Genomic DNA, 17,021 nt, shown 5'->3' on the forward strand with positions numbered 1-17,021 from the left:
TTTATCCTCGGGTCAGAACACCTTAGGTCAAGACATTTTATCCTCCGGTCAAAACATCTTGGGTCAAGACACTTTAACCTTGGGTCAAGACACTTTATCCTCGGGTAAAACAACTTGGATCAAGACACTTTAACCTTGGGTCAAGACACTTTATCCTCGGGTAAAACACCTTGGGTCAAGACACTTTATCCTCGGGTAAAACACCTTGGGTCAAGACACTTTATCCTCGGGTAAAACACATTGGGTCAAGAGACTTTAACCTTGGGTCAAGTGGCTTTATCCTTGGGTCAAAACACCTTGGGTCAAGACACTTAAATTTTAACCTCAGGCCAAGTCACTTTAACCTCACGACGACTGGGCAAAACACGTTCATTTCGGGTCTAGACACTTTAACCTCGGGTCACGTTAGACACGTTACCCTGGGTCTAGACACTTTAACCTCGGGTCAAGACATTTCAACCTTGGGTCAAGTCACTTTATGCTCCGGTCAAAACACCTTGGGTCAAGACACTTTAATTTTAACCTCAGGCCAAGTCACTTTAAGCTCACGACGACGGGGCAAAACAGGTTCATTTCGGGTCAAGAAACTTTAACCTTGGGTCAAAACACCTTGGGTCAAGACACTTTAACCTCGGGTCAAGACATTTCAACCTTGGGTCAAGTCACTTTATCCTCGGGTCAGAACACCTTAGGTCAAGACATTTTATCCTCCGGTCAAAACATCTTGGGTCAAGACACTTTAACCTTGGGTCAAGACACTTTATCCTCGGGTAAAACAACTTGGGTCAAGACACTTTAACCTTGGGTCAAGACACTTTATCCTCGGGTAAAACACCTTGGGTCAAGACACTTTAACCTTGGGTCAAGACACTTTATCCTCGGGTAAAACACCTTGGGTCAAGACACTTTATCCTCGGGTAAAACACCTTGGGTCAAGACACTTTAACCTTGGGTCAAGTAGCTTTATCCTTGGGTCAAAACACCTTGGGTCAAGACACTTTAATTTTAACCTCAGGCCATGTCACTTTAACCTCACGACGACGGGGCAAAACACGTTCATTTCGGGTCTAGACACTTTAACCTCGGGTCACGTTAGACATGTTACCCTGGGTCTAGACACTTTAACCTCGGGTCAAGACATTTCAACCTTGGGTCAAGTCACTTTATCCTCCGGTCAAAACACCTTGGGTCAAGACACTATAATTTTAACCTCAGGCCAAGTCACTTTAAGCTCACGACGACGGGGCAAAACACGTTCATTTCGGGTCAAGAAACTTTACCCTTGGGTCAAAACACCTTGGGTCAAGACACTTTAACCTCGGGTCAAGACATTTCAACCTTGGGTCAAGTCACTTTATCCTCGGGTCAGAACACCTTAGGTCAAGACATTTTATCCTCCGGTCAAAACATCTTGCGTCAAGACACTTTAACCTTGGGTCAAGACACTTTATCTTTAACCTTGGGTCAAGACACTTTATCTTTAAACTTGGGTCAAGACACTTTATCTTCAACCTTGGGTCAAGTCACTTTAACTTTAACGTCAGGTCAAAAATTTTTTTAGTAAATGAGTGTTTTGTTCTCTGTCTCTCAGGTAAGAGCTGCTTCTCCACCCTGTTTAAGTTTGAGGAGATGCAGGAGATCGTGAAGAACTTCACTGTGGTTCATGTCGATGCTCCGGGACAAGAGGAAGGCGCGGCCATTTATCCTGCTGGGTACGTGATGTTTATAAAGTGTGAGAATTGTTCTTGCATGTTGTGTGACGCCTGTCAAACCATCTTCAGCTCCTCAGAAGGTGTTAATGATGCAGACTGTGACTCAGCGTCTATTTTAAAGCTTTACGTGTCCTCAGGCCATCGTGTCTCGCGTTAGACGTGTTAAGATTCCTGGAAACGTTTGTATTTTCTCTGACAGATACCAGTACCCAACCATGGATCAGATCTCTGAGATGCTTCCCGCCGTCCTGCAGTTCTTCAAGTGAGTCACAACAAGTCATCGCATCTTTAAATCTTCATTTGTCACAATCATAATACACTTGACATATACATAACATGATTCTGTGCTTTAGTTTCCGCACAATCATCGGTGTTGGAGTCGGAGCCGGCGCTTACATTCTGTCCAGATTCACCGTGAGTGTCACGTGATTCATTTATTTTATGTGAAATATTATGCTTTTCCGGTAATATACAGAAATTAAAGGTACTTTCCTGTTATCCGGACCCCACGATGGCCCACCCCTAACCCCAACCCTAAACCTACCCATCACTGGGGTTAAGACCAAATGGGATATGGTGGGGTCCGGATAACAGGAAAGTACCAAATTAAATTTTGCATTTCATTAATCAAGGTGATAATACATATAATATTGAATATCTATAACGAATCCACTGGAGAAAAGCTGCTGAACCCAAGTGTGCGTGATCAAAACAAAGACTTGACTCCACATAAACACTCATTGGAAATAAACATGAAAAATAACTCAAAACGAAACATGACAATATCAAAAAACACATTAAAATAACACCATGGTGTCTTGGAGAATCGTTCAAATATCATGATTTATGGGAATTAGTTTCATGGTACAGTATACAGTACAGGACGTTTTTATCAATAGTTTTCAGTTGAAAACTAATCTTAGGTCTCCATATACAGTAGTTTATTGTAATTTTCCCTTTTTATTGATTTCTGGTCAATAATGGTTGCAGTATTCAGCACTGTTCAGTTCAGTTTGACTGTGTAGTGAATGTTTTGGCACATTTCTGGTATGTTTTGAGTTAAAGTTCAGTTTAGGGATGCACCGATATGAAAATTTTGGCCGATACCGATAACCGATAATTCTTTATATTTGAAAGCCGATAACCGATATATATCGGCCGATAAACTTTTCTCTAATTTTGAGAGCCTGATTACAAAAACAAAAGTCTCACAATTAAATCCATGTCCCAAGCGCACAATTATAATGATGTTCTCATTATAGTGTTGTATAGCCGATACGACAGATTTGCGTTGCACATGTTGTCCCGAACCAGAGATTTCAATCATATTTCAAGAAATTCAAAAACATAAACAGTGCTCAACAAGTGTCTCAGCTGAAGGGAATAATACATTATTTATCGGCTTTAATATACCGGCCAAATTTTCTTACCAGGCCGATAACGATAACATTAAAAATGAACATATATCGGCCGATACCGATATGCTGGCCGATATATCGTCCATCCCTAGTTCAAATTCAAATTTCGATTCTTTCTCATTAAACATTAATATGTTAAACACAACATATATGACACAAGCAAACTCTCAAAGACTGAATGAAGCCCTCTGCTGGTCAAAACACACACAGACTTTAAAGATTATTTCACTTTGCAGACATACTAAAATCGAAACACTATAACATAAAATAATCAATCAACTTACATCACAATGCATTTTATAGTTTTGCCTTATTTTCAAAGGAAACATGCACTGATGTCTTATATTTCGGCCACGAAGGAAGGGATCGTGTTTTTGAACAGAAAAATGCCTTTGAACTACGTATGTCTCTGTAGACGTTCACTGGTGTGTCTCCTGTTGTCACAGTTGTGTAATCCTGAGGCGGTGGAAGGGCTGGTGCTGGTAAACGTGGACACAAACGCACGAGGCTGGATGGACTGGGCCGCACACAAGGTCTGTCCGCTGAACATGATCACGCTGAATATTAATATCCGCAAATATGAATCTGAACGTGACTTTGTGTTTCTCCTGCAGCTCTCCAACCTGACGTCTTCCCTCACAGAACAAATCATGACCCACCTCTTCAGTCAGGTGTGTGTGTGTGTGTGTGTGTGTGTGAGCGAGAGAGAGAGAGAGAGAGAGAGAGAGATAGAGAGAGAGAGAGAGAGAGAGAGAGAGAGAGAGAGAGAGAGAGAGAGAGAGAGAGAGAGAGAGAGAGAGAGAATGTGTGTGAGGTGTGTGTGTGTTTGTGTCAGTTACTTGCTGATATATAAAATAATTTTGCACAAGAAACCCAACTGGGGATTTTTTTTTTTTAATATAAAAAATTGATAAATTGTATTTTTGTTGCTTAAAAAAAAAAAAAAAAACATGTTGAGTGAAATATGATTTAAAAGCTTGATATTCTTAAATAAGTAAAACAAAAATTAAATAAAAATGTGTGAAAAATATATAAACAAAAAATGACAAAAACACAGAAAAATACTAAAACATAAACATATGGAATATAAAATATGAATAAAAGCTATAATGATACTAAAATAACACTGTATGGGTATAAAATATTGATTTAAAAATAGATGACTTTATTATGTGAGAGAATGTACGGATCCCCTGAAGGGACACAATGATGGACCGGGAGAACTCATATATTAAAACTCTTTTACGTTCTCCTGAGATTTAAAGTTTCTCGAGGAAGGCAAACATTTGGAGGAGAACACAACGCAGGAACATTTCACTCTTCCTCCCATATATTTATTTAGATTTCTATCATGTGTCCGTAAGAAAGAGATGGAAAACATAGTTATATCATCCATTATAAACGTGTGTGTGTGTGTGTGTTTTCAGGAAGAGCTGTCAGCAAACACAGACCTGATTCAGTCTCACAGAGAGAGAATGGCTAAAGCGCCGAACGCCATCAACATCGAGCTCTTCTGGAAGAGTTATCTGGGGTAAAATCACACAATATCAAAATAATTCCACTCAATCATTCATCAAACGGACCTTAATGTTTCATTTCACTTGAAAACACGAATATAAATCGACCAAAGTCAGCCACACATCTGCAGAAGACCACAAGTCTATCGTCTGCATTGCTCATTCATGTTGCTATAAATAAATCATGCAGTGACATGTAAAGTGGATAGATATGCAGAATTATGAATAAGGGTCACGGATCTTGTGTATGAACACATCCTGAGTGGTTAAAACCACTAAAGCGCATTAGTATTATATAGAAATATATTTCTCCACTATTGCTACAATGCAAATGAACAAGCGCTCCGTTATGTGTTGCGTAGTGATGTGTGTGTGCAAGTAAGATTATATTTATATAGATATTCAAACTTTGCATTTTTGACTTACACACACTTCCCCGGCAAAGTAAGGGAAGTAACTCGCCTGTGATTGGACAGCGTTACCGGGTGTTCATTTCAGTGTACTCGCATGTTTAATTTTGGATTAAAAGTTACTTTTGTGATGCAAAAAAAAAAAAAAAAAAATGTTAGTTATGTAATTTATCCAACGCAATGAAGGACAAACACAGTCCGCCAGCCTTTAGAATAGAATAGAATAGAATAGAATAGAATAGAATAGAATAGAATAGAATAGAATAGAATAGAATAGAACTTTATTGTCATTGCATGTCACAAATACAAGCAACGAAATACAATTGCATCCATCCAGAAGTGCTTTAGCAAGAATGTAAATATATTACATGCAGTATGACTTTATAATGATGCGCTTCTCTTCTCACAGTCGCAGAGATCTGAGCATCGAGAGGAACAACACTTTCAAGTAAGAATGATGAAAGCAAACCCAGAATGCATCTGTCTCTTATGTTTGCTCCTCTTTTGACACGTGTGTGTGTGTGTGTGTGTTCAGATGTCCTGTGATGCTGGTGGTCGGTGATCAGGCTCCGTATGAAGATGCTGCTGTGAGTCTTTACTCAAATAAACATGTTCATACACAAATCCCCATGATTCCTCTCACTGTGTGTGTGTGTGTGTGTGTGTGTCCACTAGGTGGAGTGCAACAGCAAACTAGACCCAACGACCACCTCATTCCTCAAGGTTTGCACTGCACCAAGTTTTATGCAGAATTTGAGCCAAAATATTCATGTTGTTTATGAGAAAATCAGTCCAACAAATGATGTACTTGTTTGTTATCCAGATGGCTGACGCCGGAGGGATGCCACAACTGACTCAGGTACGTCACGTCAATTTAAAATGGATTATTTATCAATGTAATTAATTTTTAACGGATGGAAACTGTAAATGAAACGTGTGTGTTTACAGCCCAGCAAACTGACAGAAGCCTTCAAGTACTTCATTCAAGGCATGGGATACAGTAAGTGACCCGAGAGAGAGAAATATCACAAAACAATGATGAAATTGAGTATTTACACTACCTGTTTTGAAATAGATTAATACTAATTTATTATAATAATAAATAATAATAATAATAATAATAATTATTATTATTAACTTTTTTATTAATTATTAAATTATTAATATGAATAATATTAATTCCAGTGACACTATTTAGTTATTTTTCTGTTCGTTCTCTGAAGTTTGCTGCTGCTATTCTTTTTTTCTCTTTTTTTTCTATAAATGAAAAAAAAAAATACAAAGTTATCATGTTTATAATACACAAAGTTTGTGTATAATATACAAATCAAAATTGTCAAAATATACACTGCCCGTCAGAACAATACAGAGAATTTTAAAAGTGTTTCCATTCATTTTCACACTGAATCGTACGGAAGAGGATTAGGGCCAAGCACTGATAAAAAAAATAAAAACCATTTCGAGATTTAAGTCATTATAATGCGAGATTAAACTTGTTAAATTTAGAGAAAAAAAGTTTAAGTACAATCTTGATAATAAACTCATTAAATATTGATATTAAAGTCATTATAAGGCTAGATTAAACTCGTTAAATTTTGAGGAAAAAATGTCGAAATACAATCTTGAGAATAAACTCATTTAATTTCGAGAATAAAGTTGTGTTTCGAGAAAAACACTCATTAAATTTCGAGAAAAAAAAAGTTGAAATACAATCTTGAGAATAAACTCATTAAATTTCGAGAATAAAGTTGTGTTTTGAGAAAAAAACTCGTTAAATTTCGAGAAAAAAAAGTAGAAATACAATCTTGAAAATAAACTCATTTAATTTCGAGAATAAAGTTGTGTTTCCAGAAAAAAACTTGGTCAATTTTGAGAAAAAAGTCGAAATACAATCTTGAGAATAAACTCATTCAATTTTGAGAATAAAGTTGTTGTGTTTCGAGGAAAAAACTTGTTAAATTCCGTGACAAAAAGTTGAAATACAATCTTGAGAATAAACTCATTCAATTTCGAGAAAAAAAGTCGAAATATAATCTTGAGAATAAACTCATTTAATTTCGAGAATAAAGTTGTGTTTCGAGAAAAAAACTCGTTAAATTTCGAGAAAAAAAAGTAGAAATACAATCTTGAGAATAAACTCATTTAATTTCGAGAATAAAGTTGTGTTTTGAGAAAAAAAAATCGTTAAATTTCGAGAAAAAAAAGTAGAAATACAATCTTGAGAAAAACACTCGTTAAATTTCGAGGAAAAAAAAGTGTCTTGAAAAGAAAAGAAAAGTTGTCTTCGAGAAAAAAATACAATCTTGATAATTAACTCATTCAATTTCGATATTAAAGTCGTGTCCCGAGAGCTGCGCGCGGACATGGGGACCGAAAATGCTTGTGTGGCAGCAATACAAAAGGTTTTTAGACAGTTTCTCGAAACACGACTTTATTCCCGAAATTTAAAGAGTTTTTTTCCCCGAAACACGACGACTTTATTCTCGAAATTTAATGAGTTTATACTCAAGATTGTTTTTGACTTTTTTTCTCGAAATGTAACAATTTTTTTTCTCAAAACTCAATGACTTTATTCTCGATATTTAATGAGTTTATTCTCAAGATTGTATTTCGACTTTTTTCTTGAAATTTCATGAGTTTAATCTCGCATTATAATGACTTTAAACTCGAGATGATTTTATTTTTCTTTTATTGTTGCTTGGCCCTAATCCTCTTCCGTAGAATCGCACAACATTCAAGCAAACAAAGTTTATTCCTAGACCGCGCCGTAATAACGTTTCCATCAGCGTTTATCGCATCAGCCGTATATCGATCAAGATAAAATTCGATGAGACCGTACGCATTTCATTTTTGAGTCACAATGACTTTATTCTCAAAATTTAATGAGTTTATTCTCAAGATTGTATTTCGACTTTTTTTCTCAAAATTTAACGAGTTTTTTCTCAAAACACAATCACTTTATTCTCAATATTTAATGAGTTTATTCTCAAGATTGTATTTTGACTTTTTTTCTCGAAATGTAACGAGTTTTTTCTCGAAACACAACGACTTTATTCTCGATATTTAATGAATTTATTCTCAAGATTGTATTTCGACTTTTTTTCCTCGAAATTTAACGAGTTTTTTCTCGAAACACAACTTCATTCTTGATATTTAATGAGTTTAAACTCTAGATTCTATTTCGACTTTTTTCTCGAAATTTAAAAAGTTTAATCTCGCATTATATTGACTTTAATCTTGAGATGGTTTTATTTTTTTATTATTGGTTGGCCCTAATCCTCTTCCGTAGAATCGCACAACATTCAAGCAAACAAAGTTTTTTCTAGACCACGCCATAATAACGTTTCCATCAGCGTTTATCGCACCAGCCGTATATCGATCAAGATAAAATTCGATGAGACCGTACGCATTTCATTTTTGAGTCACAATGACTTTATTCTCAAAATTTAATGAGTTTATTCTCAAGATTGTATTTCGACTTTTTTTCCTCGAAATTTAACGAGTTTTTTCTCGAAACACAACTTCATTCTTGATATTTAATGAGTTTAAACTCTAGATTCTATTTCGACTTTTTCTCGAAATTTAAAAAGTTTAATCTCGCATTATATTGACTTTAATCTTGAGATGGTTTTATTTTTTTATTATTGGTTGGCCCTAATCCTCTTCCGTAGAATCGCACAACATTCAAGCAAACAAAGTTTTTTCTAGACCACGCCGTAATAACGTTTCCATCAGCGTTTATCGCATCAGCCGTATATCGATCAAGATAAAATTCGATGAGACCGTACGCATTTCATTTTTGAGTCACAATGAGTTTATTCTCAAAATTTAATGAGTTTATTCTCAAGATTGTATTTCGACTTTTTTTCTCAAAATATAACGAGTTTTTTCTCAAAACACAATCACTTTATTCTCAATATTTAATGAGTTTATTCTCAAGATTGTATTTTGACTTTTTTTCTCGAAATGTAACGAGTTTTTTCTCGAAACACAACGACTTTATTCTCGATATTTAATGAATTTATTCTCAAGATTGTATTTCGACTTTCAGCGTTTATCGCACCAGCCACACATCTATCAAGATAAAATCTGATGAGACGGAACGTATTTCATTTGATTTGATATTCATGAAACTCAATCGAATTGAGTCGTTTTTCATTTGATATCACTTAATTTGGATTAAAACGTGTGGTGACAGCTTTTGTACCTTTTTTCTGGGAGGATAGTGTCCCAAAATAATCTTGCGGGATTTCATCATTATTAATGATTATATTAGTGTGACATTCCCAAAACAAGTGAAAGAAAGACCATGAACGTCTTCTATCAATATCATTTTTATTTCAGGTAAAATGTGTTAACGTCTGCTTGTCTTCTCCTCCAGTGGCGTCGTCCTGCATGACGCGTCTCTCTCGCTCGCGCACCACCTCTCTCTCCTCCTCATACTCCATGGAGGGCTCTCGCTCCCGATCCCGCACGCTGTCCCAGGGCTCCCAGGGGGGACAGCTCCCGCCCAGCCCGTCCCAGACCATGGAGGTGTCGTGCTGAGGGGCGCCGGAGCCGGAGATAAGGCGCGCGAGTCCTGTGGGCGAGCGACGGACGACGACTCTCTCGCTCCCGTCAGGCGTGGGCCTTTAGTGAGCCCAAATGTAGTGTTAACCAATAGTAATACTTCTAATACGACATTAATATTAATAACGACAAGCGTCACTTAAAAAAAATAACAACGATGTTTCTCTTAAATACATGTTAAATTTCTAAACAAAAGAATAGAGAAAAGAGTATATAAGCTCATGATGTGTGTCTATCGACTTTTTTGTGTGTGCTTTTTTCTTTCGGTTTTGTATTTTGTATTATTTTCTATCTCTCTTACACAATCCTGCTGCTGTGGGAGAGGAACAGTGTTTCCGGAGACAGTTTTAGGCCGAACGAAGACTCGTCTCTGTAGTCGACAGCCAGCTCATGTCTTCCATTTGATCCTTTGCGGAAAAAAAAAAGCTATATACGTAAAAAACGAGAAAGAAAAAAAACTGTAATTATATTTGACTTTGGTTTGTTTGGTTGGGGCCGTTGGGGTCTTTGCCTGTTCTGAATTGCATGCCAGAATTAGTTTGACCACGTCAGTCTACGTTTATTTGTCCCAGATAGCACACGTACATCTGCAAGATGTCCGTTAAAGATCACTTCATCTGCTGTTAACATCTGATAGATGTCAGTTTAACATATTACATCTTAAAAGACATCTTCTAAACGTCTATTTGACATCTGACAGGAAACGTCCTATAGACGTATTTCTAAAAAAATATGTCTTCCAGATGTAAACACACACACGTCAAATAGACGTCTCTGTGACGGACGTGTGCTATCAGTGTTTTTTTACGTTCCTTTAATTTTGGTGAGAGAGTGTGTGTGCGGTCAGTAGGAAATACAAACATGACAGTCACAGGAGTCAATGTGAAATCACGTCCATATTTTACTTCTATAATCTGATTATTTTCACTGAAACGGGGAATTCAGTGAGAATAAATGCAGGATGGGATTATCTGAGGAATTATTAGATGGTGAAGCATGTCTGTAGACGCGAGGACGGCGGTCGGAAAGAAAAGCTGTTTCAAGGGTGAAGCGAGTTTGATGAAAGACTAACCATGAACCGTTCACTGTAAGAGCACAAACACGAATTAAGAAAGTTAATAAAGTCTAATTCACGTGGATGTTCAGCTGAAGATTATTAGAAGTCCTTCCATCAATGAGTACATGTACAACAAAATTATCAGCGAAAACTCAAAGGACACTGTTCTGGCGTTATCCATTTTTCAAGTAAATTTCGAAATCTATTCTAGTTTCATCAATGAAAAACGAGTCATGAATGAACCGATATAAGTAGGGATCGACCGATATGGATTTTTTAGTGCCGATACCGATTTTTTTCCCATTAGCCTTAGCCGATGGCCGATACGGGCTGCCGATTTTCTTGAGCCGATATTTGGAGCCGATACATTTTGCGCCCTCAATTTTCATCATAAAAATGACATGATGTTAACAAATGTTGCAGGTCTCAATTTAATAAAAGTAACATTTAATTAACTTCAAAAAATAATATTTAACAAATATTAAAAACATGTGAGGTAGAACAAGAACAAGTAGATAAACAATTTTTAACAAATAAAACAAAAAAACAAGTTCAGTGCTGAAAATAAATATTTAAGCATAAATTAAATAATTACACTATTGCACACAGTAGCAACCAGCATAATAAACCAATATTTATACTACTATATTTTTATTTGAGATGAATTGAGGGTCATTTGTTTTGTGTAGATATATTCATGCATCCATTACATTTATTAAAATCATTAATTTTACCATTGTGAATATCCTAGGGTAATGCGACAATCGTATGCGAATGTCGTGTGCAGTGGAAAGACGGCTTATGACCGGTGTTCGTTACCGTATGCATACTAGGGCTGTCGAAATTGCTCAAATGGCGTTTGCATATTCCCTCTAAAAAAACATGTTTGAACATCTCGTTGCGCATTTTGTCATTGACGCGCATTAAGTCAATAACAGGACACATTAATAAAAAGAGACATAACTACTAGTATTAGATAGTTTATTTGAGTTTAAACATATTTGACAGCGTATTAAAAAGCAAGTAAATCAACTAATGGAAAAACCGCAGAGCTCACTTTTCCACGTTCAAATATTAATTTTCACCTTCAAAATTAATACATATTCGAATTTAGAATATTCATAGACGGCCCTAATGCATACTGAACGGATAGCCTACACCTTAGCTATTTGCAGCTCCATAATACAATGGCAAGCAGTTGAGTTTTATAGACGAGGCATTCGCGTTTTCCATTTCGACCCACAAACTTGCTTAGCTATATAGTTGCAAGCACGTAACAGTTATAGAGCAACGTGTTTCCATTTTCAAAGTGTTTGGCAATATTTCGGCAGTCAAACATTTAAAAGATCCTTTAAAAGTTTAAGTTACCATTCTCGTGAAGAGCAGGTTGCACTCTGCTAGTGGGGGAGGGCGGGGCATGTGAACTGCAGCGTCTCTAGCAGCACAGAGCTGCCCGTGAACGCCTGTCTACAAATAATGCTGGGGAAAAAAAACTGTCGGCGAACGCGGCAGCCGCGTATCGGCCGACTCCGATACACGAAAAAAACGCAAATATCGGTCAAATATAAAAAAAATATCGGTCGATCACTAGATATAAGGCGTCATGAGAAAGTGAAACTTTTTTGCAAATTGGTGGAGAATTAGTATGTGATTTTTTTTTTTTTAGAGAAAAGAATCCCAACTCGCCACCAATTCACCAAAATGTAAAATAGTTACGAATTGCCACAATATTGTGTTGGTCATTTCCATGATCCAGTGCTTTGGCGTTTAGAGGCTTTCCTCAATAAAAGCCCACTGTTTAAGGCATTATTAAGTATAATCAGTTATGATGCAATCACTGGTAGGGTTGGGTATCGAGAATCGAGTATCGATTGGAACCGAGACTAACTTTTCGTTTTTCCCGGAATCGTTCAAAAGTTAAAATTTCGATTCCTAGTTTTGATATTCACAGTCCGCCGAGCGGAAGAAGAAACACCAACGAAGAAGCGTCTACCGGAAGTGTTGGCATAACCGCGCGAGTCAAACATGAGTAGCTTACGTCGGCGATCCAAAGTGTGGCTTCACTTTTCTAAAAATAGCGAAATCTCGGCAAAATGCAAAATTTGTGACAAAAGGAGTATTTTTACAGAAGGATTATTTCCTTCAGAAAGGCCGTGGTTAGCAAGGTTAGCTAAACTTTTTTGACCCTGCCTCTTAAAAGAATCGGAATCGAGAATCGTTAGGAACCGGAATCGAAACAAGGAATCGGAATCAGAATCGTTCAAATTCAAACGATACCCAACCCTAATCACTGGTGTACTATGCCAAAAAACCTGGATGAATACACACTCCAAACGGCATTCAGTGTAACAGCGAATCATAGGAATATGGGCCTTTATTCGACCTGTAAATGGGAATTAATCTACAGTTTGTTTACTTCGTTGACTTTTCAACACGATTACATTAAAAAACGTGACTATTTTACAAGGTGGCGATTTTAAATGAATTCGTGACGTGTAAAGAAACACTTAAGCATGAAGGTCCACGCCTAAGCATCAGTGACGTGTAAAGAGATCTTACAAAAACATGAATGGGATCGAGAATCCTGTAACAACATTCTTGTCCAACATTTTAGTGTTAGCCCTATGCCTAAACCTAGCCCTGCCCATGACCTTGCCCTACATTATGCTGAATAACACTGATGTAGAAGCACATAATGCCTGGTTCAGATTGCACGATTTTAGCCCGATTTTGGCACGATCCGTTTGACGTAGAGTGTCGTGGGGATTCGTAAACGACCACGCCCGTGAGGACGCAAGATTCGATCGTATCATCACGTATAGTGTGTCATAGTGGGCGACAACCTACGATGCTTCATGAAATCATGACAAAAAGACTAGCATGTTTAATTTTTTTTAACGGTCGTCCACGACGGTTCCGTCACATGTTTTTTTGACCAATAGGAGCACAGAAGCTTTTGCCGTATTTCGCCAAAAATGGCGAAACGAAAGAGTGACGATGGTGCTAACGTTAAAACTAAAAGTAAAAATATATAAGAAAACAATATTTTACCTCAACTTCTCTTTGGAGGATTGACAGCCCATACTGTCCTCTTCCAGCAATCCATTGTCGGGTTTTCATACAACACTCACCGCTTCATCCATTGTTTACGTTCGTTTCCGGAAGTCACTCGCTACTAGTTTCTCATTCTCGATGACATCACGCGTTTCGTTAAAGACGGCATGCGATGACTAGTCAGGAAGCAACGTGTAGTCTGACATGTGTCTTGTTCACGACTAGACGATTTTAGGAGTCAAAATCTCGTAATCTGACACAGTGACTATCGTAACAAACAGAAAAAATCGTGTAATCTGAACCAGGCATAAACCTAGCCCTACATGATGGTGAACAACACTGAAGTAGAAGCACATAACAATGATTGTAAGCCAAAGCTTTACAATAACTGTAAACGTGGCCCTCAAATCTGATTGGTTGATTTGAATGCAGTTCAAAAAATGCTTCAATAAAGGTGTTGTACTTGTATTGGTCCATATGATTTAGCCACCAAATGTAAAATAATTGTGTTTTTGAGTGGTAGTACCACCACATTTGTGGATGTATGCTATCGTTGTATGGTATTTTTTGAACTACAGTGGACGATATTAGCATAGTACGATATTTGACTATGGTAATCATCTAATACTGTGGTATACATCAACCCGATCTCTTGGCAATTCTTATGAATTTTACGAGGTGGCTAATTACGAATTTTACAAGGTGGCTAATTCGACCTCACTCAATTTTTGCTAAATCGTACATATTTTACGAATTGGCCAATCCTTTTGAATTCATACGAATGACCTACCCCTGACCCCGCCCCTAAACCGACCCATCACGCGGGTTTAGACAAATCATACGAATTCGTATGAGTACGAATTGGACACTTTTTAAAAACTCGTATGAATTGGTGGTGAGATAGCGTTGAATACTGCCACCGGACTGTAACCCGTTTCGCTGGAAGCGTTGGCGGCGCGTTTGTTTGGTTTCTTTGAATGGATTGAACGTAACTTGAGAGCACTAGTCCTCTAATGCTGAATCACAGTGACTCGTACACAGAGTAAAACAGTGTGTGTGGACGTGAGTGCTCTGACATGTCTGAGTGTGTGTGAGAGGTGTTTAAACTCTCTAAAGCACAATAAGGGTTGTGTTACATTTCCTTTTCTGACTAACCAGCCCCTTCACTGCCAACAGGGTTTAGCCACATCACTTCCGAGAGCTCCTTCAGTCATCAAGCCACTGATATTAGAAAGTTAGCGTATAGAGAGCTCTGTAAAAACACCGAAATCACTGCGATCATTTTTACCAGATTGCCAGAGGACCAAAACTGTCCTTGCAACTGCAAATGCATCGTAACAATCAGGTTCAGCAAAACACTGCCCTGCAAATAACAATGAGACATTACACGCTTCAACAACGTTAATTGGAAATTTCGTCCAGTAGCGCCGTGAACATCCGTAGAGATTCTCAAATCACATTTCATTCGTCTTCATCCTGTTTTAGAGAGGGTTTGTTTTGTTTACGAATAAGGAGACGTGGTGTTTTTCCTCTTTCTTTCGAATGGAAAGTTCATGTTGTGATCGGATGTGGGTCATACCAGATTCACATTCACATACCAAAAATAGTAGTTCAAATCTGAAATGTTTTACCAAATAAATAGAGAAATAACCATAAAAATGTGAATTAAAATGAGGTAAAGGGACGGATTAGGCCGTGGCGTGTGTTGTTGGGACGTTGTGAATGTAAATGTGTGTCCATTTTCTTTCTTTCTTTTTATTTTTTGACTCTCCTCAATGAAATCCTTTTCATTGTTTATTTTCTGTGAAGTAGATCTGCATCTCAGTGTCCTCATGGGTTAGACATCGGTGTGCTAGTTCTTGTGTAACTTTTTTTAGCTTTAGCACTAAAAAAGGAAATAGCTAATGTAATTAACTAAAAAAATATATATAATAAAATGTCATGAATAACAGAATGCAATCCGAATTATTTGTGTGGCTAATTTCTCTGTGTAATACTATGAACAACTGGGAAAAAAATAATTAAAGGGATCAAAATTACGCTTGTGTTATTTGTTTCTTATTTGTGGTCATGCAACAATATTCTTGTGTTGTCCTGTGGATTGTTCCTTGAATATATAACTCATGTGCAGTTTTAAATGTGTATTTGTTTGCGTTATGATCTTATAAAATGTACATTAATTAACCATAATTTTTAACCTGAGGTTTTCTTTTTGTATTTACGTTTTACATTTAAAGTACGATTTTAAACGTTTTTCACACATGATTTAACAGAAGACAAAAAATTGTATATATTCTAATTTAAATAAAATAATAATAATAATTAATGACATCCAGGCTTTAACATCAGAAAGGCATTATTTTTTTATTATTATTATAGTTTAAACGTGTGTAAAAAAAAATTGTGTGTTAAATCGTGTGTGGAAAAACTTTTAAAATAGCACTTTAAATGTAAAACTTGCATTTTTATTTAACCAGTGAAAAAAAATCACATTGAGATAAGTGAGCCCTGAAAGCATAACAAAGTATAAAAACAAACAAAGGAAGATTAAATACATTTAAAAAAAAACATATATACACATATACACTAAGACACACACACACACTCACACACACAACAAATCAAACTAAACTAAAAGTTAAGAACAGGTGCAGATGGTTTGGGATGTTTGATTGGGATGTGACTTAAGCTTCAATGATCTTTGAATCTCATTCAGTTGGTGCATTATAAATAAAAGCAGTTTAGTTTCATTAAGGGAACATTTAAAAGAATATATCTACTTGAACGAAGATTATACCCTTGACTATTGACAGTTAATAGACTAATCATACAGAGGAAGCTGACCAACTATGGCCTTGTACACAAGTAAAGCCAATGCTGCTCGTACCTTTTTAAGTGAAGTGAAGGCCAACCAACCATTTCACACAGTGCACAATGATAAGTATAATCATTTATACAAAGAGAGTCTAATGATTGTAAAAGAGCCTTAGTAAATTTCTGTAAAAAAAAAAAAAAACCTTTCTCATAATCTAAGACAGCTAAGAAGGAAGGCTTCCACCAACTTTCTCTTGGCTGAGTGTGAAATAAATAATAAAAATAAAACCCCAGCTGTAACCTTAACCTAGATAGCAATTATTTAACATGTAACTTGAATGATAAGTCCTCCTCCAACACAAAGTTCAAATATCTTTCGGAGGAAACCAGTTCTATAGATTTAACATGCAAAGTGTAAAGATGTGATGATTGGAGAAAATTCACACTCGTGTTTCCTAGAAAAGACCATG

At 36.7% G+C, this 17,021-nt stretch overlaps 1 protein-coding gene across 1 annotated transcript in view; it reads left to right on the plus strand.

Annotated features, from left to right (window-relative positions):
- ndrg2 (NDRG family member 2) overlaps positions 1 to 10,062 on the plus strand; it is a 49,951-nt gene extending 39,889 nt beyond the window's left edge. Inside the window, exons 5-16 of the mRNA XM_039649398.2 lie at positions 1,592 to 1,712; positions 1,912 to 1,974; positions 2,066 to 2,126; positions 3,577 to 3,663; positions 3,745 to 3,801; positions 4,558 to 4,661; positions 5,467 to 5,505; positions 5,593 to 5,644; positions 5,733 to 5,780; positions 5,881 to 5,916; positions 6,006 to 6,057; positions 9,439 to 10,062. Of these exons, the coding sequence (XP_039505332.1) occupies positions 1,592 to 1,712; positions 1,912 to 1,974; positions 2,066 to 2,126; positions 3,577 to 3,663; positions 3,745 to 3,801; positions 4,558 to 4,661; positions 5,467 to 5,505; positions 5,593 to 5,644; positions 5,733 to 5,780; positions 5,881 to 5,916; positions 6,006 to 6,057; positions 9,439 to 9,602 (884 nt within the window). The 3' untranslated portion in view covers positions 9,603 to 10,062. The remainder of the gene's footprint in view (positions 1 to 1,591; positions 1,713 to 1,911; positions 1,975 to 2,065; positions 2,127 to 3,576; positions 3,664 to 3,744; positions 3,802 to 4,557; positions 4,662 to 5,466; positions 5,506 to 5,592; positions 5,645 to 5,732; positions 5,781 to 5,880; positions 5,917 to 6,005; positions 6,058 to 9,438) is intronic.
- Positions 10,063 to 17,021: the final 6,959 nt, after the last annotated feature.

This window comes from Pimephales promelas, chromosome 1 (genome assembly GCF_988280905.1).
Source record: "Pimephales promelas chromosome 1, fPimPro1.hap1.1, whole genome shotgun sequence".
NCBI lineage: Eukaryota > Metazoa > Chordata > Actinopteri > Cypriniformes > Leuciscidae > Pimephales > Pimephales promelas.